Source organism: Borostomias antarcticus (assembly GCF_949987555.1).
Source record: "Borostomias antarcticus genome assembly, chromosome: 11".
NCBI classification, from domain to species: Eukaryota; Metazoa; Chordata; class Actinopteri; order Stomiiformes; family Stomiidae; genus Borostomias; species Borostomias antarcticus.
Genome location: NC_140244.1, coordinates 1,814,342 through 1,837,752, shown reverse-complemented (window position 1 = coordinate 1,837,752; position 23,411 = coordinate 1,814,342). Strand labels below are relative to the sequence as shown.

Genomic DNA, 23,411 nt, shown 5'->3' with positions numbered 1-23,411 from the left:
ATCTCTCTGTGTCCAAGCCATCTCACTCCAGTGTCGGAGCAAAGGAAATTCCCGCCCTCTCCAAATGATAAACCACTTCAGTCCAACTCTTCACTTTTGGCAGCATACAGGACAAATGGAGTAACCCCCCCCCCCCCGCCATGTTTTGCGGTTGGTAAATCAAACGACCGATTCAATCATTGATTTATTCTCCTTTTTATGCGTCCTCCACAGCACATTAAAATCCCGAGGTCTGATAACTCGGACGGGTCCCATAAGTTTGACTTCTACCTGTCCAACGTGGGCAAGGACAATCCTCAGGGAAGCTTCGAGTGCATCCAACAATATGTGTCCAGGTGAGCTATGACGGTACAGACCGCCGCACCCCTCCGACGTCTGTTTAAGGGGAAAGGGTTGCATTGGTGTACGATGGTAGTGGCTCTTCCTTGTCCTGTAGCTATCCCATCATGTGCATAAGCTGGGGTTTGTGCATGTACTGTAGTGTTTTGTAGACACAGGAAAACCTAGCAGTAGGGTAGCATTTTTCAGCCAATCTCTTCAACTACAACCAAACGTTTTTGTTTTGTTTTGGAACATTTCGGGTTGTGGGAGTCTTCTGTTTTCAGTCCAGGGATGTTGAGAGCTCTGTCTTCTCCTTCCAGCTCGGGGACGCCCCACCTGGTGTCCCTGGGGACGGTGCAGGACAAGGTGACGGTGTGCGCCACCAACGACTCCTACCAGGTGACCAGGGAGCGCGTGGCCCAGGCCGATGAGGACACCCGAAAACGGGGGACCAAAGTCATCAAACCGGGGGGCCAGTTCAGAGGTACGTCTGTCAGCCGAGATCACCGAATGATTCCCGAGCGCGGCGCCGCTGCTGCTCACCACTCCCCCAGGGGATGATGGGTCAAATGTGGAGAACAAATTTCACACACTCAGGTGTGTGACAATCAGTGGGACTTTAACTTTATAACTTTTAACCTCCTAGACTCTGGGTAAACCGCTAAGCCATACAAACCTATGGACTAGTAGGGCATTTAGGGGGCTCTGACAGGTGAGGTACATCAATAGCTCCTGATTGTCCCCTGATTGGCCGGACTCGCCACCATTTTGCTTCTGTCCACTGAGATCTCCACAGGTGGATAGGGTTAGGACTTAAGGGTTGGTTTTGGACGTGGGGGGCCGGTGTCCCAATACTCCAAAATGGCTCCTTTTGTTTCCTATCCACCTCTCTCTCTCCCTGACCTCTGTGCTTTTCTGAGAGGCTGAATAGGTGAATGCGATGTCGCTGAAAGCCTGACTATTGAAAACCATTGTTTTGGCCTGACTAAGCCATTTGCCGTTGCGGTGTTTTTAGATTAGTGGTCCAGGTCCACACTGATAAGGGGAGAGGGAAGGAAGCTATTTATGCATTATTGACAAGTAGCCTGCCAACGCACTGTTACTGGGCTAAAGTCTCTCTCTCTCTCTCTCTCTCTCTCTCTCTCTCTCTCTCTCTCTCTCTCTCTCTCTCTCTCTCTCTCTCTCTCTCTCCCTCTCTCTCTCTCTATCTCCCTCTCTCCCTCTCTCCCTCTCTCTCCCTCTCCCTCTCCCTCTCCCTCTCCCTCTCCCTCTCCCTCTCCCTCTCCCTCTCCCTCTCCCTCTCCCTCTCCCTCTCCCTCTCCCTCTCCCTCCCTCCCCCTCCCTCCCTCTCTCTCTCTCTCCCTCTCTCTCTCTCTCTCTCCCCCTCTCCCTCCCCCTCCCCCTCTCCCTCCCCCTCTCCCTCTCCCTCTCCCTCTCCCTCTCCCTCTCTCTCCCTCTCTCTCTCTCTCTCTCTCTCTCTCCCCCTCCCCCTACCTCTCTCCCTCTCCCTCTCTCTCTCTCTCTCTCTCCCTCTCCCTCTCCCCCTCCCCCTACCTCTCTCTCTCTCCCCCTCTCTCTCTCTCTCTCTCTCCCCCTCCCCCTACCTCTCTCTATCTCTCTCTCTCTCTCCCCCTCCCCCTACCTCTCTCTATCTCTCTCCCTCGCTCGCTCTCTCTCTTTCGTAAGTCCTTAATGCCCAACACTGGCATACACCCAGCACTTTCTCCAGCACCCTTCCCACGCACACACAAACACGTGTAAACTTATTGTCTTCCAGTTGCGACGTACGCCCACTCGATCGAGGTTAAGGCAAGTGGAAAAGTAAAAGTTCATCTCGAGACTAATCTTGTTTGGGCCACGTTTCTCGCGCACACTCGGCTCCGCTGCGTCTGGCCAGCTGGAGGCTGGAGAGAGAGGAAAAGGAGATCTGGGAGAAAGTGCAACGTAATAGCTTCTGTTGACGTAATGCCCCCACGACGCCAAATCTGGCTCGGCGTTGACACGAGACTGCTTCTCTACATTGCTTCGAGACAACGTGGGCCGTGTTCAAATACCCTAAAGATGGCTTCTTCTTTCCTCCTTCCTTCCGCCTACATGGCCATGATCAGTGCTGTCCCATCAGATCAAGTGATGATTTCTCAAAGGGAGGGAGGAGGCGCTTTATCGTTCAGAACATTCGAACAGGGCCACGGGGTACTGAGTTTCAGCCAGCCAGGGCTTGGGTTCCCATCCCCATGCGACATCAAGAGGTTTTGGTGTCACCCACATGGCCCATCTGGCTCATATGTTATGTAACTTCCTTTAAGGGACGGGGAATGCGTGTCTATGTTTGTGCGTGTGAACCCCCTAGGCTTTATATGTTGTTGTTTATGACGTATCTTATTTCAGATCTACATAAACCATTGTTTTCACTTGTCACCGGTGTATTGGGTTGTTCCATAGAAATACGGTGCTTGTCTTCCTGAGTGAATAGTGCTTAGTTCACAATGAGGGCACCGCATAGAAAGTACAGCACATTGCACGTGGCCTGTCGATGCAAAGAATCCATCAGAGATTTGTTGGCTAACCTCCAACAATGACTGGGACTCCGCAGCATCAGATCCAACTCCCAACACGCTTGCGTTTCTCGGGTGAGAAGTCCAACTTGCAGCGTTAGGTAATGGTGCTATTCAGCCTAGCCTACATTGCCTCTAGATGTAATTGTATCTAGATATAATTGAGCACAATTACTTCAGTTAATGTGTAACACAGAACACCCCTCACAGTTGTCCCCCAGGGGGAACTGTCGCTTAGTACGGGCTGCAACCCTTTTAAATGCTGTTGTGTTGCTCTTGGATCAGAACTACAGGTGTCATTAATTCGCAAACTCAAACAACTTGAAAAGTCAGTTGATGCGTCTGTCTTTCGGTATATGTTCTCTCTCTGGGGAGTCATTTGCGTACACCGGCCCAGATGGATACTGGGAAATGAGAGGTGAATAGGCAGAGGAAAGGGGGCGGGGTTAGACGTGCTGCAGCTGGCCTGGAGTACGACGCTCATAAAATGAGACTCCCAACTCTCTTCTGGAGTCAAACTGTTAAAGTATGGATATATTTATCTCTTCAGGGATTGGCTATTCAATCTTTGGTTACGAGTGGGAGGCATTTGACTTGACATTATGATAAATTAAACAAGCTCATTTTGCATAGTCATTGCCCTCTATTGTATGCATATCATGCCACTTTTTAATGAAGCGAATACACAAAGTACCATGCCGTGTTTCTCTCAAAACACACTGCAAGTCTGGTATACGTGGTCTCCGACACTGACTAGCGCCGGCGCCGGCAAATCTCATTAGCAACTGACGCAAGCGACTCACCGGCCTTATTCTTTGACCCGGCTGTGAGACAGCAGAAGTGTGGGCGTGTTCGTGTGAACGAGCTGTCCACCCCCCCCCCCCCCCCCCATCCAATCAGCATCAGGGTCGGAGGGGCGACAGAGAGGGCACAGGTCTCTCCGTCTAACCTTAATCTTTTAAAGAGCTTTGGAATTTTTTATAATCGCCGTTGGAAGCGGTGTGGAGAAACGTTGAGGCATCCTTACTTAGCAAACGGCTTCGTATTGTCTATTGGCTCTTTATGACGTTGGCCTTAAATGACTTCACAGAACTTGCAATCCTCCAAGTTTGTTCTGCTTTGACACAAACAACGTACAAAGTATTCTCAGTGAGAGCTCCCTGTTCTCACTGTCATTCATTCTCGCCTGTCAAATTAGTTTCTAATTTAGCCCAGGCGCTTCCTTATCTAGCCAGTGATAATACTATTGAAGTTTCAGCCGATTGCTGCCAACTTTAAGCACCAGTGCTTTATACACACTTCTGTGTTCCCAAGGTTGCAGTGGAGATTGGCGCCGTCGTAAGAATACTCTGGAACATGCATCCTTCCTTTGAGTAATCGCCGATCTGACATGACTAGATTGGTAACAGCTGTGTAAAGACGCACAGGCATTCGCCCTATCCAGTGATGTTAGAACTGAGATTTCCTGAAGCCCTAGAGGTGTGAAGGGAGGACGAGGACGTTTTGGCTTCTTCAAACAGCCCCTGGTTTCCGAATCATGTTTTAGGTTGCCTCTAGGGTTGTAATGGTACATAAAAATCATGGTTCGGTCCGTAGTTCGATTTCGAAGTCACGGTTCGATTCATTTTCGCTAAGGTACTGGTCCGCCGCCTGTTCATGTGGGAACTCAGATTAGAAGTACTGTGTGTTCTGCACGCAAAACAAGCCTGTTAGAGACTCCATTCAGTGCACATCTGCACCATACCGAAACGGTCCAGTACGAATATGTGTACTGTTCCAGCCTTATTGCCTTTGTTAATTATGCCTCCGCCAGGCGATAGACGCATTATGGTTTCGGGTTGTCCGTCCGTCCGATGTTTGTTAATCCAATATCTCAGGAATGCATTGACGGAATTTCTAACCCCTTTGGTACAAATGTCTTGCTGAACACGATATCTCAAGAACGGCTTGACAGATTTTGTACATATTTGGCCAAAGTGTCCAGTTGGACTCGATTAGATTAATTGGATTAGATTTTGGTATTCAAATGGAAAAGATCAAGGTCACCGTGACATCACAAAAGGCACTTTTGAATGCTAATGCTAGCTAGCTAACGCTAATGATAATGCTAACGCTAGCTAATGCTAATTCTAACACTAATGCTAGCTTTAGCTAGCTAGTGTTAGCATTAGAGCTAGCATTAGCTAGCTAGCATTAGGGTTAGGTTAGGTTAGCAGTTAGTTAGGGTTAGGTAGGTTAACTGCATCTTGCATTGTTTGGCGGAGGCATTTAGCCGCTATGCGTTTTTTCTAGTTTCACTTCCCTTTCACACTCACCCTTTTTCCCCCCATCTTTCCTCACCCTCCTCTCAGGTAAGCAAGTCCACATCCGGAAAGCAGCACCATCCACCCCGGACCCGGTGCCCGAGCGCAAGCGCTCCACGCCCATCAACCCAGCCAACACCATCCGCAAGTGCCTTGCCAACAACCCGGTGTCCCAGCGGCCGTACCGCGACCGCGTGGTCCACCTGCTGGCGCTGCGCCCCTACAAGAAGCTGGAGGTGGTGGCCCGACTCCAGCGGGACGGTGTCAGCCAGAAGGACCGCAACTCCGTGGGGAACATCCTGCAGCAGGTAGGGAGGGAGGGGGAGAAGCACCCTGCAGCAGGTAGGGAGGGAGGGGGAGGTGCACCCTGCAGCAGGTAGGGAGGGCGGGGGGAGAAGCACCCTGCAGCAGGTAGGGAGGGAGGGGGAGAAGCAGGGCTCCAGACTGGTATTTGCTACCACAAATCTGTCCAGTGCCAAGTCTAATTGGTGGCAATGCTGCCACTTGAGTTTCGTTGGTGTTTTATTAATTTATTAATTCATTAATAATAATTATTATTATATAACAATAATAAAAAATAGTAATATCGTATTATTGTTATTATTAAAACCCTTAAGTCATATTTTGTCAAACATTTTGCCGATTTTGTTTTTGACAAGTTCTTGACAAGTTCTTACTTCCACCACTAGCTAGGTTAGCTAGCTAGATAGCTAAAGCATGAGAGGGCTCTTGCTGTGGACCTTAAGAGAGCTGAACATTTAAACACAAAATTAGCTCGTATTTCATTTGTTATTTATTGATTATTATTAAATTTAAATTTGATGTATGCTAACAACATGCTAGCTGACGCTCATTGTTTAGGCTAGCCAGCTGTAGCTAGCCTATGTTACTCGGCTATATTTTTATTACTCACAGCGTAAAGAAAAGGCACACCAAAAAACTATAGCTAATACAAATAAAAGGGGGACGGAAAAATGGTTGGAATAACCTATGTTTTCTGAACTTGGCCGAGCTTCCTTGAAAACATCGATGAACAAGCCTCGTTCATGGGCTCGTTCTGAAAGCTTGACAGGCCTCCTGTGCCTTGTTACGGTTGCTAACGTAAGATTGGACAGCGGCCATTCTAGCGAAGGGTCGAAAATAAAGGTCCCCCCCAAAAAAAATTTAGAAATAGAAAAGCCACCGGTTTACAATAGAGATCTATTAAATCTGTTGTATTAGATTATCTTTACATATTGTCAGCGCCACCTCAGAAAATTACTAATAATTGCAAATATTTGTTATTTGTGTGTGTGTGTGTGTGTGTGTGTGTCCGCCTTTGTCTGTGTGTGTGTGTGCATGTGAACAGGTGGCCAATCTAAACCCCAAAGACAACTCGTACTCACTGAAGGATTTCATGTACCGTGAGATCCAGAGGGACTGGCCCGGCTACTCAGAGGACGATCGGGTTCAGGTGGACAGGATCTTGGCCCGGTAGGGCACCTGCAGGGTTATTACTGGAATTACTTGGACCATGTTTACTAACTTTAACCCATGAATCTAAAATCATATGTGTAAAATCAGTGATCCATTTCCTAGTGAGCTTTGACAGAGTTTATCACCACAGATTAAGCCTCATTCTAGAGGTCTTATATGAGATCTGGGGGCATCAAATTTTTCGATGAGTAAACGGCCCGTTTGCAATTGGCCCATACACGTAACTCACGAGCTGTGTTCGGAATCGCTCCCTCGTTCCCTCACTCCCTATTCCCTAGATAGGCTTCACCATGTAGTGAACTACCTAGGGAACGGAGAAAATGTAGGGTACATGCACTGTTCCCTGGAAATCAAGGGGAATTGTGGGTAATAAATAATGGACTATATAGGGAACGAAAATTCCGTGGAGAATTCGGACACTACAAACAAAATGGCTGACGCCCTATATAGTGTACTATATAGTGAATAGGGAGCGATTACGAACACAGCTACTGTCTCATAGAGTCACCATCAGCTCCATTTCGGTAGCGACGTTAGGCAATTTTATGAGGATGACCATTACCTAAGAACTCCACCCCAGTTAAATTGACCTGATTCTTATTTCCTCTTCTATCATACAAATATATTATCCTATAAATCCCTGGAAGCAGAATCCAACAGAGGCTAATGATGGTGTAGTGGTGACTCATGGCTTGCTCTCTCTGTCATTCTTTCGCTCTCTCTCTCTTTCTCTCTCTCTCTCTCTCTCTAACACAAACACAGGAAATTGGGTCTTCCTACTGAGGCACTTTCCTCCAGCAGTTCTCCCAAAGATGACATCCCTTCGTCCCCTCAGGTGAGTGTTCTGTCGCACACACGCACAGTCTACGAAAACTCATCCAAAAGTCTTTGTACTCTGTAACTAGGCGTATCAACCCAGAACTTAAATAAATCTAGTAAAATAAAGGTCAAATGATGATGCATGCGTTCCCAGTTGTGTTATGACCCCATGATTTGGGAGCCTTGTGCTGATGACCGGATCGACTCCGTTTCTTGATGACTTCTTCCAGAAGCTCCTGCCCGAATTTGACTTCATTGACCCCCTGATGCCCAAGAAGCCCCGCATCGCCCACCTCAACAGCCGAGGGACGCCTGCCCCCACCTCCACCTTCACCGCCTCCTCCTCCGTCACCTCCTCGTCCAGCGGCCCCCACATGCCGCCGCCCTCCCAAGTCCCTGTCTCCTCCCACCAGCCGCCACTACTGTCGCACCACCACTCCCAGCATCAGAGCCACCCCCAGCCAGGCCGGGGCTCCAACTCCAACTCCCCCAGCACGCCGGAGGGCCGAGGCACCCAGGACCTCCCACTGGACCAGAGCTCCTCCTGCCGAGACCCTTCTCCCAACTCCGGCCGCAGCCCACAAGACCGCTACCGCCCCCCGATCCAGGCCCGTGCCCCGACCTTCTCCACCTCCCCCAGCCCCACTCGCAGTCCCGTCTCCAGCCGCAACAACGAGGACGCGTACCACCCTCCGACCCAGGGCCCGACCCCCTCCTCCTCCACCTGGCCCAGTCCCTCACTCAGCCCCGCCTCCGGCCGCAGCCCCCCCCGCTACCACGCCCCGACCCAGACACCCGGCTCCTCCCTGCCCAGCCCCCACCTGCGTACCTCCCTCACCGTCACCTCCTCGGTGGTCACCACCACACCTACCTTGCCCGGCCTCAACAGCAGTAGCAAGAAACCCAAGAAGTCCAAGAAGCACAAAGAGAAGGAGCGAGAGAAGACGAAGACGAGCGAGAAGCAGAAGGACAAGAAGGACAGGCCCGGGGTAGGGGAGCCGGCCGACGACGGCCCGAGGCCCAAGAAGAGGCACCGTTCCGACGGGGAGGAGAGAACCATGCCCACCATCACCAAGAGCCCCCGCTTGGACCAAGGTAGGCTGACCTGATCATATAGATTGTAGCAGTGGTGGTAAAAGTCAAGTCATGTAAAAATCACAATTCTATTGTCTACAGGCTTTCATTCACAAATTCCAGATTTTTTTTTTTTTTTAAATCCCATAAATTTATTTTAAGATTTTATCCTGTTTTCACAATTTTGTACTTGTCATATATTTAATGGGTTACTGCAGTCTAAATGGTAGCCTGGCGTCACGATCCTGATCACATGAGCTCATATTCTGTTGCTCTCCACAGATCAGTCTGGACATCCACCCGTTCCAACTGATTTCTACCCGACCAGATATTGGTCTGGCCAATCACAGCCTATAAGCTAATATGGGGCAGGTTAAATATGATGACTGTACCCATTTGATACGATGATTAACCCACGTTTTGTTGCTGTGATTGGTTGTAGCTCTATCTAATTGTGTGCAGAGGCATTTTAGTCTGCGGCCATTGTTAACGCCCCTTGGAAATCGAAAATGAATAGAGAATTTCCAGACCCTCCGAATTTTCACAAATTGGTGTCTGGCGAAGCAAGGCTAGTCAAACGGTGGAAATAGCATTGAAAATTCTAGCATAATAATATGGAAAATCGAATCAGCAATTTTTGTTTTGAAATCAAATCGTGTCCCTCGCATCCTCCAAGTTTGTTCTGCTTTGACACAAACTTGGATAACACATTTTGGAAAGCGCCATGTTGGATCTCGCTCTGTCCTCCTCCAATACTACAGTGCAACACAATTGTATTCTCAGTGAGAGCTCCCTGTTCTCACTGTCATTCATTCTTGCCTGTCAAATTAGTTTCTAATTTAGCCCAGGCGCTTCCTTATCTAGCCAGTGATAATACTATTGAAGTTTCAGCCGATTGCTGCCAACTTTAAGCACCAGTGCTTTATACACACTTCTGTGTTCCCAAGGTTGCAGTGGAGATTGGCGCCGTCGTAAGAATACTCTGAAACATGCATCCTTCCTTTGAGTAATCACCGATCTGACATGACTAGATTGCTAACAGCTGTGTGAAGACGCACAGGAGTTCACCCTATCCAGGGATGTTAGAACAAAGATTTCCTAAAGCAATAGCTTGTAAAGGAAGGATGTTTTGGCTTCTTTGGACAGCCCCTGGGTTCCGAATCATATTTTTCGATGTCACGGTTCGATTCATTTTCAGTAAAGTACGGGGAAAAAATGCTAACAAAAAATTGTCAGTTATGAACTTTTGTAAACATCAACAGCCACTTGCCTCTTGTTCCTCTCCCGCTCTCTCTCCCTCTTTGTGTTGGGAACAAGGTGTTTTCTAAACAAATTAGCGGTCCGCCGTCTGTTCATGTGGGAACTCAGATTAGAAGTACTGTGTGTTCCGCACGCAAAACAAGCCTGTTAGAGACTCCATTCAGTACACATCTGCACCATATCAAAACAGTCCAGTACAAATACATGTACCGTTACAGCCTTATTGCCTTTGCTAATTTCATTTCGCTTTAGGGTTGCAAAAGGGTGGAAAATTTCCAATGAATTTCTGGAAACTTGATGAAAATTTACCACGCGAAATTACGCTCAGGAATTTGAAAATCTGAAACTTTTTTTGTTGCAAAAGTTAGCCTATAAAAGGGAACTTAAAGGTGAAGTGTGCTATTTTTGACATTTAGCCATATTTATACATGCCTAACATCAATCTGAAACATAGAGACCATCATTTCATTGATCGCTCAAATATGGAGCTAGATCGAGATTTTTGTCCGACTCAAATTTCTTTACAATGGAAGTATTCCATGAGTATTTCAATGCGTATTAACATGCCCTGGCTACTTCCATTGTAAAGAAATTTGAGTCGGTTGAAAATCTCGGATCTAGGGGGTGGTCGGTAATGCGAAGGAGCGAACTTCTTGACTCTCTTAGCTCGCAACCATGATTCTGACACCAGACGGGGTTGCTATGGCGCGACAAACCGTCGAACCGAGCACCAGAACACGATGCATTAGGGGTAGTTGGAAGGGGAAAAACATAATGCAATTCTAGATCTTGTAGCATGATCTTGGTTAAAACAACACAAATTAATGCAAATTCACTTGAATTTTAACCCACACTAAGCATTCCTCCATCACATGCACAGATCATTTCTAGCATCCACTACAGCAGTAGGGATTTAACGATAAGCGGTATAGTGATAAACCGTTATTTTTTAAACTTTTTTTTTTTTAAACTCACTGTAAATACTGTCCAGCATCAACCAAAGCTAGCAACAGTCCCAAAGACGCATTATTTTAATTATAATGCAAAATAAAGTAGTGCACAGTGCTGCTAATTTTATTTGTGGTTTTCAATATAAAACTTGGTGAAATAATTTCAGCGTGTCTTTCGGTAGTTTTAGAAAATTTTCAGCATTTTTTACAATACCGCGATAATACTGATAACCGTGATAATTTTGGTCACTATAATGGTGATATGAAATTTTCAAGCCGTCATACATCTATACTGCAGAGCTGTATAGGTTATACTCACAAAGTCAGTCAAAAAATTCATTTTTAAAATTTGTATTAGAAATATTTGCCTACATGTCTGCTTATGTAAAACCAAATAGTTTATATATTCATGTCTGTATATGACCAGGAAAATACAGTTGGTATACTCTAAATAACTCCAAAATTTCCAGTTAATTCCCATTAGTTCCCGTTAATTCCCATGGAAAGTTTCCAACTTTGAATATTCCCAGAATTTTGCAACCCTATTTCATCCTTGTTTCTCCCCCATCTCTCCTCACCCTCCTCTCAGGTAAGCAAGTCCACATCCATAAACCAGCGCCATCCACCCCGGACCCGGTGCCCGAGCGCAAGCGCTCCACGCCCATCAACCCAGCCAACACCATCCGCAAGTGCCTTGCCAACAACCCGGTGTCCCAGCGGCCGTACCGCGACCGTGTGGTCCACCTGCTGGCGCTGCGCCCCTACAAGAAGCTGGAGGTGGTGGCCCGACTCCAGCGGGACGGTGTCAGCCAGAAGGACCGCAACTCCCTGGGGAACACCCTGCAGCAGGTAGGGAGGGAGGGGGAGAAGCACCCTGCAACAGGTAGGGAGGGAGGGGGAGAAGCACCCTGCAGCAGGTAGGGAGGGAGGGGGGAGAAGCACCCTGCAGCAGGTAGGGAGGGCGGGGGGAGCAATGAGTAGTCTTTAAAGAGAGTCAAGGTATGGATGGATAGTACCCTATATGAGTACTATACTATATGAGTACTAGGGCTGGGTATCGCTTCGAATTTCAAGAATCGATTCCGATTCCGATTCACAAGGTTCAGAATCGATTATCTCGATTCGATTCAATATCGATTCGGTTAGTGTTACTGAAACTTTTCTTTTTTTTTTGCTGTAACCTTAATTACATGACTGCCAAGATATGCAACACATCAACAGGCCTACTAGGGCTGGGTATTGATACTGATTTCCAAAAATGAATGAATGAATGAATCATTGAATGAATTAATGAACTATTCATTCCTTCATTTATTCATTAAATAAAAGATTGATTCTGAATCATTTGATTCTGAATCGATTAATCGATTTTTTTTAAACCCAGCCCTAATGAGTACTATATGAGTAGTGGGGTAGTATCCTGGAGAGGTAGAGATTAAGTGTGGGATGGGGTAGCACCTTTAAACCTAATTTTGGGGGGATCTTAAGTCCAGGCAGTGTTGAGTGGGGCGTAGCATTATGACAGGATGGAAAAAGATAAGAGGTTTGGGGGGAAAGTAAAAGCAGGATGGCACTCCCATGCATTTTGCAACAGACGCACACTGAGGTGATGGTAATCATTCAGATACGCACGATTGACACCACAAATGGGAGCTAGTCCTCTGCTCCTTGAATCACACTGTGTTCTAGAGGTTCTGAATATGGCCTTGCGGTGACGATGACCCCGGCGTGTGGAAGGAGCTGCTGTTTTGCAGGAGGCGACATGTGTCCCTTCTTGCCTAAGGACACCCCCTCTCCCTCCCTTCTTGCCTAAGGACACCCCCTCTCCCTTCTTAGGCATGAGAGTGCAGAATGCAGATCACTGAGAGCGAGAGCGAGACAAGTTCTCAGCCGTACAAAGACCTTTATTCACTCAGCTCCTGGGCCCGGCCCATGGCAGGAAACAAGCAGCTATACATTTCAGCCATTGATCTTATCACACATGCGTACCAAAACAAAATGGCACCCCAGGGCTCCCGACTGACATTTGCCACCATAAATCTTTCCAGTGCCAAAAATAATTGGTGGCAATGCTGCCAGTTGATTTTCGGTGGTGATTTATTATTATTGTTGTTGTTAAAATCCTAAAGTCTTTTTTTTTTTCTCAAACAGTTGGCCAGTTTTGTTCTTGACAAGTTCTTGACAAGTTGACAAGGCAGGGGACTTCTGTTTAAAGTTGTTTCATAAAAAAAAAAAATGTTTTGCTACTTTTGCTCAACACACAATCAAACACTTGTTTTGTTTATGGTGGATTAACAGAATGTTATTAACTTGGAGTACTTAACATTCTGGGTCTGAGATTTGAGGTGAATGGAATGCCATGAAATTGTAAGATCTGTCACAAGATGGCTCCTTTATTTGACTCCATGTTAGTAATAGAAAAGCCTCCCACACCACCAGTTTACAATAGAGATCTATTAAATCTGTTGTATTAGATTCTTATCAGCGCCACCTCAGAAAATTACTAATAATTGCTCATATTTGTTGTGTCTGTGTGTGTGTCCGTCTTTGTCTGTGTGTGTGTGCATGTGAACAGGTGGCCAATCTAAACCCCAAAGACAACTCGTACTCACTGAAGGATTTCATGTACCGTGAGATCCAGAGGGACTGGCCCGGCTACTCAGAGGACGATCGGGTTCAGGTGGACAGGATCTTGGCCCGGTACGGCACCTGCAGGGTTATTACTGGAATTACTTGGACCATGTTTACTAACGTTAACCCATGAATCCTAAATCATATGTGTAAAATCAGTGATCCATTTCCTAGTGAGCTTTGACAGAGTTTATCACCACAGATTAAGCCTCATTCTAGAGGTCTTATATGAGATCTGGGGGCATCAAATAGGGAGGCCTTGCAGACCATTTTAATTGGGCCATACACGTAACTCACTGTCTCATAGAGTCACCAGCTCCATCAGCTCCATTCCAGTAGCGACATTAGGCAATTTAACCCTTTGAACACGACCGTCTTGCCGGCAAAATTCTAAAAATATCTAAAGAATCTATGAAATTAAAAATATCTAACAAATCTAAAAAATTCCAACAGTCCAACACTTCCTGAAAGCTGAGAAACTGCGCTTTCTAGTAATATAGGAAAAATCCAATTAATATTCAGAATGTTGGCACTGTGCTAAAAGGATTAATGAGGATGACCATTTTATCCAAGAACACCACAAGGTATTTCTTGGTCGAATCTGGGGAAGAATTAATCTCTAATTTCTTAATATTTTTTATATATATACTTTATATATTTCATGAGAATGCTTTTCTGTCTCAATTTCTCTCTCTCTCTACACAAACACAGGAAATTGGGTCTTCCTACTGAGGCACTTTCCTCCAGCAGCTCCCCCAAAGATGACATCCCTTCATCCCCTCAGGTAGGTGCTCTTTCACGCACGCACAGTCTAGGAAAACTCATCCAAAAGTCTTTGTACTTCGTGACTTGGTGTAAAAGGATATCAACCGAGAAATTAAATAAATCTAGTAAAATAAAGGTCAAATGATGATGCACTTGTGCCCAGTTGTGTTATGACCCCATGATTTGGGAGCCTTGTGCTGATGACCGGATCGACTCCGTTTCTTGATGACTTCTTCCAGAAGCTCCAGCCCGAATTTGACTTCATCGACCCCCTGATGCCCAAGAAGCCCCGCATCTCCCACCTCAACAGCCGAGGGACGCCTGCTCCCACCTCCACCTTCACCCCCTCCTCCTCCTCCTCCGTCACCTCCTCATCCAGTGGCCCCCACATGCCGCCGCCCTCCCAAGTCCCTGTCTCCTCCCACCAGCCGCCACTACTGTCGCACCACCACTCCCAGCATCACAGCCACCCCCAGCCAGGCCGGGGCTCCAACTCCAACTCCCCCAGCACGCCGGATGGCCGAGGCACCCAGGACCTCCCACTGGACCAGAGCTCCTCCTGCCGAGACCCTTCCCCCAACTCCGGCCGCAGCCCGCAAGACGGCTACCGCCCCCCGATCCAGGCCCGTGCCCCGACCTTCTCCACCTCCCCCAGCCCCACTCGCAGTCCCGTCTCCAGCCCCCTCCGCTACCACCCCCCGACCCAGACACCCGGCTCCTCCCTGCCCAGCCCCCACCTGCGTACCTCCCTCACCGTCACCTCCTCGGTGGTCACCACCACACCTACCTTGCCCGGCCTCAACAGCAGTAGCAAGAAACCCAAGAAGTCCAAGAAGCACAAAGAGAAGGAGCGAGAGAAGACTAAGACGAGCGAGAAGCAGAAGGACAAGAAGGGGCAGGGGAGTTTCACGCCCGGGGTAGGGGAGCCGGCCGACGACGGCCCGAGGCCCAAGAAGAGGCACCGTTCCGACGGGGAGGAGATAACCACGCCCACAAAGAGCCCCCGCTTGGACCAAGGTAGGTTGACCTAATCATATAGATTGTAGCAGTGGTGGGAAAAGTCAAGTCATGTAAAAATCGTGATTCTATTGTCTACGGGCATTTATTCACAAAATCCAGAAAAGGGAAAAAAATCCCATAAATGTATTTTCAGATTTTATCCTGTTTTCACAATTTTGTGCTTGGGATTAGGGTTGCAAATTTCAAGGAATTTCATTAATCAATAACTGTTAACCTTAAACGATAGTCGATTAATTGATAAGAACGTCCTGCGCCGGACTGCGCTTTGCTCGCTTCATTTTTTTGTCTTCAGCTGTGTCGTTGAAATTTCCCGGCATCCCATTTAGCCTTCACTACATGGCGGGGTGCCCTCATGTGCAGTCAGACCTTAAATCATTTTTATCAGTATGCGGCCTTTATTTGGTCACTTTCTGCATATCATCAGGGGTACTTGGGAGCAGGTGTCCTACTGTAATCGTTGGTATTATTACTCTTTTCCTCGGCTGGGTCAAATATCTGTCGTTGCAAAACAAGGCCAGGTGAAAACCTAGTATGTCTGGACCAATAATGCACAGACTGACCTGTAGCTTAATTGACACAGAATGTATTCTCACATCTCACCGATAAATGTGTCTGAGTTGTCGACCAGTATCCAGAATTTCTAGAGGGGTGTATGATGAGTATGCAAGGCTGTTGTGCGTGAACACACTTTAATCCAGTAGGCAGGTAACCGCTGAACGTCGTGTTGTGCACTAACCGCCATTTTGGTCGCTGAGGAGGTGAGAAAGGAGTGAGGGAGAAAATTCCGATCCATTTTCATATTTGCTTTACAGTGTGTGCAATCACGGTTTGATAGAGCAGGGCGAATGTAACACAATGGTCAGAAGTTACATATTTGTCGTGCTACTATACTGACCGAATCCTTTCATTTAGCTGCAATATTTGCTCGATGCGGGCCGCAGATTCCGAGTACGAACGGAACATACTGGGCCTGAAAGGGCTCATAGTGTACATTACAACCACCACCAGTTCCAATATTGGTCGCCCGCTGTTGCGGTCCAGCCAAAAATGCTATAAATTACCATGCTACTATAGACCGTGAGTTATTCTGCAGGAAAGAATGACCATGATAAAATGTAACCCTTTTAACCCTGAAAGTACAGTGACAACATTTCGAATATTAATTGGATTTTCCCTATAATACTAGAAAGCGCAGTTTCTCAGCTTTCAGCAAGTGTTGGAGTGAGGAATTTTTTAGATTTGTTAGATATTTTATATTATTAAATATTTGTTAGATATTTTTTAAAATGTTGCCGGTGACGTGGTCGTATTAAAATGGTTAAGATGGCAGAAAAATAGCATATCAAGAACACAAAAAATGCGTAGAACTTCATTAGGTGAGTGGTACCTTTTAAGACCGTGGGCTGAATGGCCAGGCCTGACATTTACTCTGCTTTACCATCTGTCTGCTTCGCAATGCTTTTGAATAACTCTGCTCTATACCTTTATCTTAATATCTCTAATCTCTGAGACAGCAGGACAGTTCCGTGTCCTCAAAGTGCCTCCTTCCCTCCCCTTTCACTCCCAGAGTGAATGAAGACTTGTTTGCTAGGGTAGGGTTGTCTGGGTATGGATACTAGTCTAGCCCCCTCCCTCACTACGACCAGTCCAAACCTTAGGACACTATACAAATAAAGCTTTCTTTGATTGATTGACGGCAAGGGGTTCTACTGAAGAGTCAACCCCTTCACTTCACTACTGCAGTAATTGTTTTTGCAGTTCAGCGATAACCCGCAGCTCAATTTTAAATTATTAGAAGGGATTTATGCTGGCAGTTAACCGTTTGCCAGTTTGTAATGGATACAGGATAGTGATTCCTCTCTTTCTCATCCCACAGATTCAAGAGAGAGGTCAGTCCACTCCGCTGACCTCATCACGGAGATGCCTGATTACATTGTGTAAGTAGAAGACGTTGTAGAGTTGCTAAGCACCGATCGACCATCCGCTGGTGCCGGACAATATGGTTATGAAGAATGCCAAAAAAATTGAGGTCCGTACTGACAGCTGCTCCAAGGTAGATTTATTGCTGGAGGACAAAAGACAACGTTTCGACCCAAGGTGGGTCTTTTCGTCCGGTGCACCGAAACGTTGTTCAAGTGAAAAGTTACCGAACCTCCATCCAGGCCTCCATGTAGCAGCTGGCTGGTTCATTTTACAAATTGAACTTGTGCGTTCAAATAGTGTTAATGACTGTTCGTCAACCCTCAATTCTGCAATTGTCACTTTGCCGTGCAGAAAAACAGCCACCTACTTTAGCTACAAATGCTCCTCTGAATGGAAAAGTCCCTTTAATTTGTAGCGTCGTTGATCAGGTACTTACCTCGTACTTGCTTGTCGTAAGTGTTATTGCAGGTACTTTCCGCAAAGAAATCAAGACTTTTGATAGCTAATATAATCAAAAGTTTACCCGGTTTACTACCTATTGCACAATACTCGTTATCTATAGATAAAGCTTGTTTTTCAAAAGGTGATAAGCTAGCAAATCGATCACTTTCCAAGGCATGATAGTGTTGTTCGCAATGCTTTTGAATAGCTCTACTCTATACCTTTATATCTCTAATCTCTGAGACAGGACAGTTCAGTGTCCTCAAAGTGCCTCCTTCCCTCCCTCCTCTGAAGACTTTGCTAGTGCTACAGTCCCTGTACACTCCCTCACCCTGTCTCCCCCCCCCCCCCCCCTGTAGGAACTACATGCCGGTGATCTCCATGGACCAGCGCCAGAGCTACAAGGATGACTTCAACGCCGAGTACGACGAGTACCGCGTCCTGCACGCCCGCGTGGAGAAGACCACCCGGCGCTTCACCCAGCTGGACGCCCAGTCCAAGAGGCTGCCGTCCGGCACCAAAGAGTACCAGGTCTGACCGCACACTCGCTTAAAGGGATAGTTCACTCCTTGGGTCGAGGGGCAGCACACTCGCTTAAAGGGATAGTTCACCCCTTGGGTCCAGGGGCAGCACACTCGCTTAAAGGGATAGTTCACCCCTTGGGTCCAGGGGCATTTTCCACTGTCAATTAATTCATACTTAAAAAAAAAAAATGTAAGAAGAAGAAAATAAAAAATACTTTAGAAACAAAGAAAAAAATAAGTTGGTTAGTGTTATTAGCGATGCTAATGGAATTGTATGGACAAAATTAGAAACTTCTTTGAGATATATTCACGTAATACAAATCATTTTAATCTTTTACAGGATGTACTTGACGACATTTTGAAAGAGTACAAAAAAATGAAACAAGTAAGTAAAGTAACTAGTATTTCTAGAAAAGTATCTTATAGGCTTGAGGTATAAGATGACTAAGTGTGACGTGTGACGTGTGTGTGTGTGTGTGCGCTCGTGTGTGTGTGTGTGCGCGCGCATGCGTGTGTCATCCCTCAGCATAGCCCAAACTACCATGAGGAGAAGCAGCGTTGCGAGTACCTGCACAACAAGCTGGCCCACATCAAGAGGCTGATCGCTGACTTCGACCAGCTCAGGGCCCCGTCCTGGCTTAAGAAGCACAGAGAAGAGGACGCAGCTGGAGGCAGAGAGACAGCCTCCCCACCTTGTGACTACAGTGTTTGATTGGAGGGGGATTATGGGCAGAAATATGTGTATTATAGGCAGAAATGTGTCACTAGATACCGAATTTGAATTACTGATATTTTAATTTGAATTGCGCAACTTGAATACTTGCATCAAAAAACTGAATTTGAATCACGCGATTTGAATTTGTATTGTTTAACTTGACTAACTGCATTGAAAAATTGAATCTGAATAGCATCATTTGAAACTGAATTTTAGTTTGAAACTGAACGTACAGTAATATAATGAAATTCAATTCATGTTCTCTGAAACCATTTGCTTTCAAACTAATAAATTCTGTTTCAAATTATGCTATTCAGATTCACTTTTTCAATGCAGTTCAAGTTATAATACAAATTCAAATTATGTGATTCAAATTCAGTTTTGTGATGCAAGTATTCAAGTTGAGCAATTCAAATTAAAATATCATTAATTGAAATTCAGTTTCCAGTGACGCGCATTTCTGCACATCGGGGAGGGGAGGGGCAGGGGGGGTTCCAACTGGCTCTTATTTATTCAGACCCCCTCCCACCCTCGTTCCCCCGAACCCTTCTTCCACTTTCCCTTCCTTTCCATCTTTTGATTCCACAGGCGGCATCGGCCCCTGCAGTCTCTCAATTAACTTTCCCCGACCCTCTTTTTTCTTAATGTTTTTACCCAAAGCCCCCCTCTAATCTCACAACACTGACTCGGGGGGTGGAGGTTCATGCATGTTTGCAGAGGGATCTCGTCCAGACCCTGAAGGACTATCTCAAGTAAAAGAACAACAAACAAACAAAAATTAAACATATTTTTGAAAAGCAGAGAAAATATTATACTTACACTTGTATTTAAGTAAAAACAAAAAGAGGGAGATCTATTTATTATGGACTCATAGGACAGAGCCGGAGTCCACAGATGAATTTATTGTTTAAAAAGTTTTATCTTTTGTTGAAAGCAATGCAAAAAAAAAAAAAAAAAAGAAAGAAAAAAAAAGAAACCATGGGCCTTATTGTGTTCGACTTTCAGAAGCCATTTTGCACGCAAGATCCATGCTTCGTCTCAGTTTTCAAAAATGGCTTCCTGGCCTCGTTTCTTTTTTTCTTGATTTGCTACGAAGAGCTTGTGATGGGAGAAGCATGTGCTCTGGACGAGCGCACGCCGTCTCTGCACCGGGGCTCTGGACGAGCGCACACCCTCTCTGCACCGTGGCTCTGGACGAGCGCACACCCTCTCTGCACCGTGGCTCTGGACGAGCGCACACCCTCTCTCACCGGGGCTCTGGACGAGCGCACACCCTCTCTGCACCGGGGCTCTGGACGAGCGCACACCCCCTCTGCACCGTGGCTCCAGACAAGCGCACATCAACCATAGAACACCAGGCGAGGAAGCCATTTTTGACTATTGAGACACACTAATAAATGTGTGTGCACGCATGGATTGTTAAGGGGTTGTATTGGCCATGGGTGAAATAGTGTGTGTGTGGGGGGGGGGGTTGTGTATGTTAGGAGTACTGTCCCCAGCCGCTAGGGGGCGATACCCTGCGCACCATCAGTGTTTGATGCCCACGGTGCATAAGGGTTTACTCTCGGCATCGTCGAGTCCAAATGATCCCTAGGGCAACATGGAGGAACTACAATGGCTTGGCAACAGGCTACGCACACTAAGAGTGTGTGTGAGAGAGTGTGTGTGTGTGAAAGAGAGAGAGAGATTATCTTGTTTAATGTGGAGGTAGGTAAGGGACTTAAGAGGTCAAAGTGGAGTTGTGTGTTTGAGAAAATGTGTTGTGTGTGTGTGTGTGTGCGCACGTGTGCATGTCTGCGCGTTAACAGGAGTGAAGGGGGGGGGACACATGAAAAAATTAAAAAAGAAAGAAAATGGAAAATTAAAAAAAGCTGCTAAAGTTTGCTTGAATAGCCAGAGCACTCGGGATCAACGTGGCTAGAGTTACACGTTCTTAATTGGGGGGCAGTCTGTTCTAGTGTAGCCAATTTGTGGGAGGGCCGTCACCTCTCCAGCTTATACAGTGGAAAGGCTGTACTCTCGACTACAAAAAATGCAAACCGAAGCCTCCACCATAGGACAAATCTGTATTACAATGACAAATGTATTCCTTTTCTTCTTGATTCTGTCAGCGACAGCTGCAGGAGAATTTCAAAGTGGCATTTCTGTGTTTTTGTTTTTTGGGGGTAATTCAACTTAACTCTGATTTAGTTTGATGGATGGATGGGTTCTATGAAAAAAAAAAAAAATGAAAATCAACTTTGGAGTTTATTTCATGATGGTGTATGAAAGAGCTCAGCCAAGCTCAAGGGAAACATTATGTTTACAAACCTGTGTTAGAATATTTGCCAAAAAAAATCTGGTATTCCAGCAGGGAGTACACCTACTGGTTTAGTCTTTGTTTGTGAGAATCTAGACACCTACTGGATATAGGAAGTAAAAAGAAAAAAAAATTATTCCCTTAAAGTTTATTTTTTTGGGGGGGGGGAGAGGGGGTTCATGTACAATGTCCCCAAAATATATGAAACTGGTAAGAACTGCACTACTGTTGCTGTGACAATGTAAGGTCTGCATCAGACTTGTTAGCTACCTGGTCTCATGCCAGTAGAGTCAAGTTTCAGCGTGTATATGAACAAACACTGACAATTTGCTTGTCTATCCAATGTCATGTAGGGCCGTTGTAATGTCTGTGATCGTGGCATCCTTTCAACGGGCCGGTCTCTGCAGTGGACTGGCTTTTTTGATTGGTCATCATCACACCCATCACAGCTGTGCAATTGTTTTGCAATAATCTTGCAGTGTCACCTAGTTCTCTGTTGAATGTCCCGCCGTGAAAGGGGCCGATACTTGCTGAAGATCTCTCGTTCTCTCCTCCGGGACAAACGGAATGATTTCAAAAACATGCAGTCACACACAGGGAAATAAAACCTACTTCTGCTTCCACAGTATTCTTGATAAAAATGAGCTTCACAGCAGAAAGACCCTTCTAGCAAAAGCGATCACTTCGATAGACCTTGTTCCCCTTTTCCCATAAAGGGGTTTAAAAGTATTTTTCCCAGAATTTGTGAGTCACAGGGTTGACACAATAGGCAAGCATTGTGCTGGCCTACACACCAGGGACTTCCCCTCATTTACTTTTTACAGGAAGGGCGACAGTGCTACTGAGCCCCTCTCTCCTCGGCCAATCCCTCCAAAGCAGGAAGTATACCGTAATTGTTAATAGTGATCACAGCGCCGCGGCGAAAGGCTCACCCCTCTGTTGCCCTGAGGGGTAACACTGAGCTAAGCTCCCTCAGCCGAAAGATGGACGAGTGGAGATTAGTTTGAAGGGGGGGGTCTTGATAATGTGGCAGGAGCCTTGAGTGAATTAGAATGCCAATTTAAACTGAAAAGGTTGAGGGAGCAAGCTGAGGTTTTTTGTTTTTTTGGGGGGGGGAGGGTAGGGAGGATGGTACAGAAGTCTTAATGAGGTCCTTAAGGGGCAAATGAGTATTGAGACATCAAGGATGTTTGGGTGAAATGTCACTCAGAGGTGTTTGTAACCTGCCCATCTGAAAATGCATTAATTAATCAGTACAATAAAAATCATTGTGGTTCAAAAATGAAGAGTCCTTTTGTCCCTTGCCTTGTGTTGTGGTGTGATCTGAAAACGCCTCCCTCAAAGACCTGTTGGATTACGTCACATTATAGTCCTGTTGATCTTGATAGGTATCGGGTCACAGGTGTGGATGATACAATTTACCCCAGGCCATTACATACCCCAGGCCATTACATAATGTAAAGCACTTTGAGACCTGGTTATGTTGCTGTATGAAAGAAACCTTTTGTAAGTAAAAGGGGTTAGAAGCATAATTATGAATGCACCTATCCATGTGGGAATTTGTTTTGCTTTAATGTCCGCATAGTTACTTGAGAATGACCCTGATATAAATACTTCCGTATTCAAGTAATTAACATTCTCAGATAACGTTCTGATGTACCCAGAACAGACGAGGACCCACACATCTATATGCATTCAGCTATACAAATAATACACATTTTTATTTTTAATTATAGATTGGGACCCACCCAGACTGCAACTTCAAGTATATCTCTATCGTTTGTATGTAAGAAAACTGAGTAAGATATGCCCTCTGGCTTCTTCCCTGGTGAGTTATTTATACTCTGCAAGTGCGCACATGGAAAAGGTGAATGTTTGAACAGCTGTAAGCTTCTGTCTGCGCATGAAGAGGTTCCTTATTTTGTGGTGGATAAAAACTGGGAGATCTGGTCTGAAGGGTTTCCTTCCTGTCACAATGATGTTTCTCAATTTCTCTGCAGATTTTTAGGGACGATACACTTCACCATCTGTGGCCATTTTATTTACCCATTCATTTATTTGGTGCATTCATATTTATAGTTTACCTCATCAGCTTTATGTCCCAACAATGCTTGGATTTAAGAGAAACAACATGAACTTGTCAGTCTGATTATGAATAGTGTTTAATAAGGAAACATATTTCAAAACTAACAGGCATATTCACAGATATTAGGGCCTAGTAATACAGTGCATCCAGAAAGTATTCATATCCCTTCACTTTTTCCATTTTGTTATATGTTACAACCTTATTCTAAAATGGATTAAATTCATTTATGTACATATGATTTTATGAGTA

The 23,411-nt window shown here is 45.9% G+C and overlaps 1 protein-coding gene across 1 annotated transcript in view; it reads left to right on the top strand.

Annotated features, from left to right (window-relative positions):
• Window positions 1-18,784, top strand: part of ell2 (elongation factor for RNA polymerase II 2) — a 29,492-nt gene extending 10,708 nt beyond the window's left edge. Inside the window, exons 3-16 of the mRNA XM_084445672.1 lie at window positions 214-335; window positions 642-805; window positions 5,228-5,487; window positions 6,528-6,652; window positions 7,418-7,490; window positions 7,705-8,569; window positions 11,348-11,607; window positions 13,334-13,458; window positions 14,101-14,173; window positions 14,394-15,171; window positions 17,051-17,111; window positions 17,898-18,069; window positions 18,403-18,447; window positions 18,589-18,784. Of these exons, the coding sequence (XP_084301798.1) occupies window positions 214-335; window positions 642-805; window positions 5,228-5,487; window positions 6,528-6,652; window positions 7,418-7,490; window positions 7,705-8,569; window positions 11,348-11,607; window positions 13,334-13,458; window positions 14,101-14,173; window positions 14,394-15,171; window positions 17,051-17,111; window positions 17,898-18,069; window positions 18,403-18,447; window positions 18,589-18,774 (3,309 nt within the window). The 3' untranslated portion in view covers window positions 18,775-18,784. The remainder of the gene's footprint in view (window positions 1-213; window positions 336-641; window positions 806-5,227; window positions 5,488-6,527; window positions 6,653-7,417; window positions 7,491-7,704; window positions 8,570-11,347; window positions 11,608-13,333; window positions 13,459-14,100; window positions 14,174-14,393; window positions 15,172-17,050; window positions 17,112-17,897; window positions 18,070-18,402; window positions 18,448-18,588) is intronic.
• The last annotated feature ends 4,627 nt before the right edge of the window (window positions 18,785-23,411 follow it).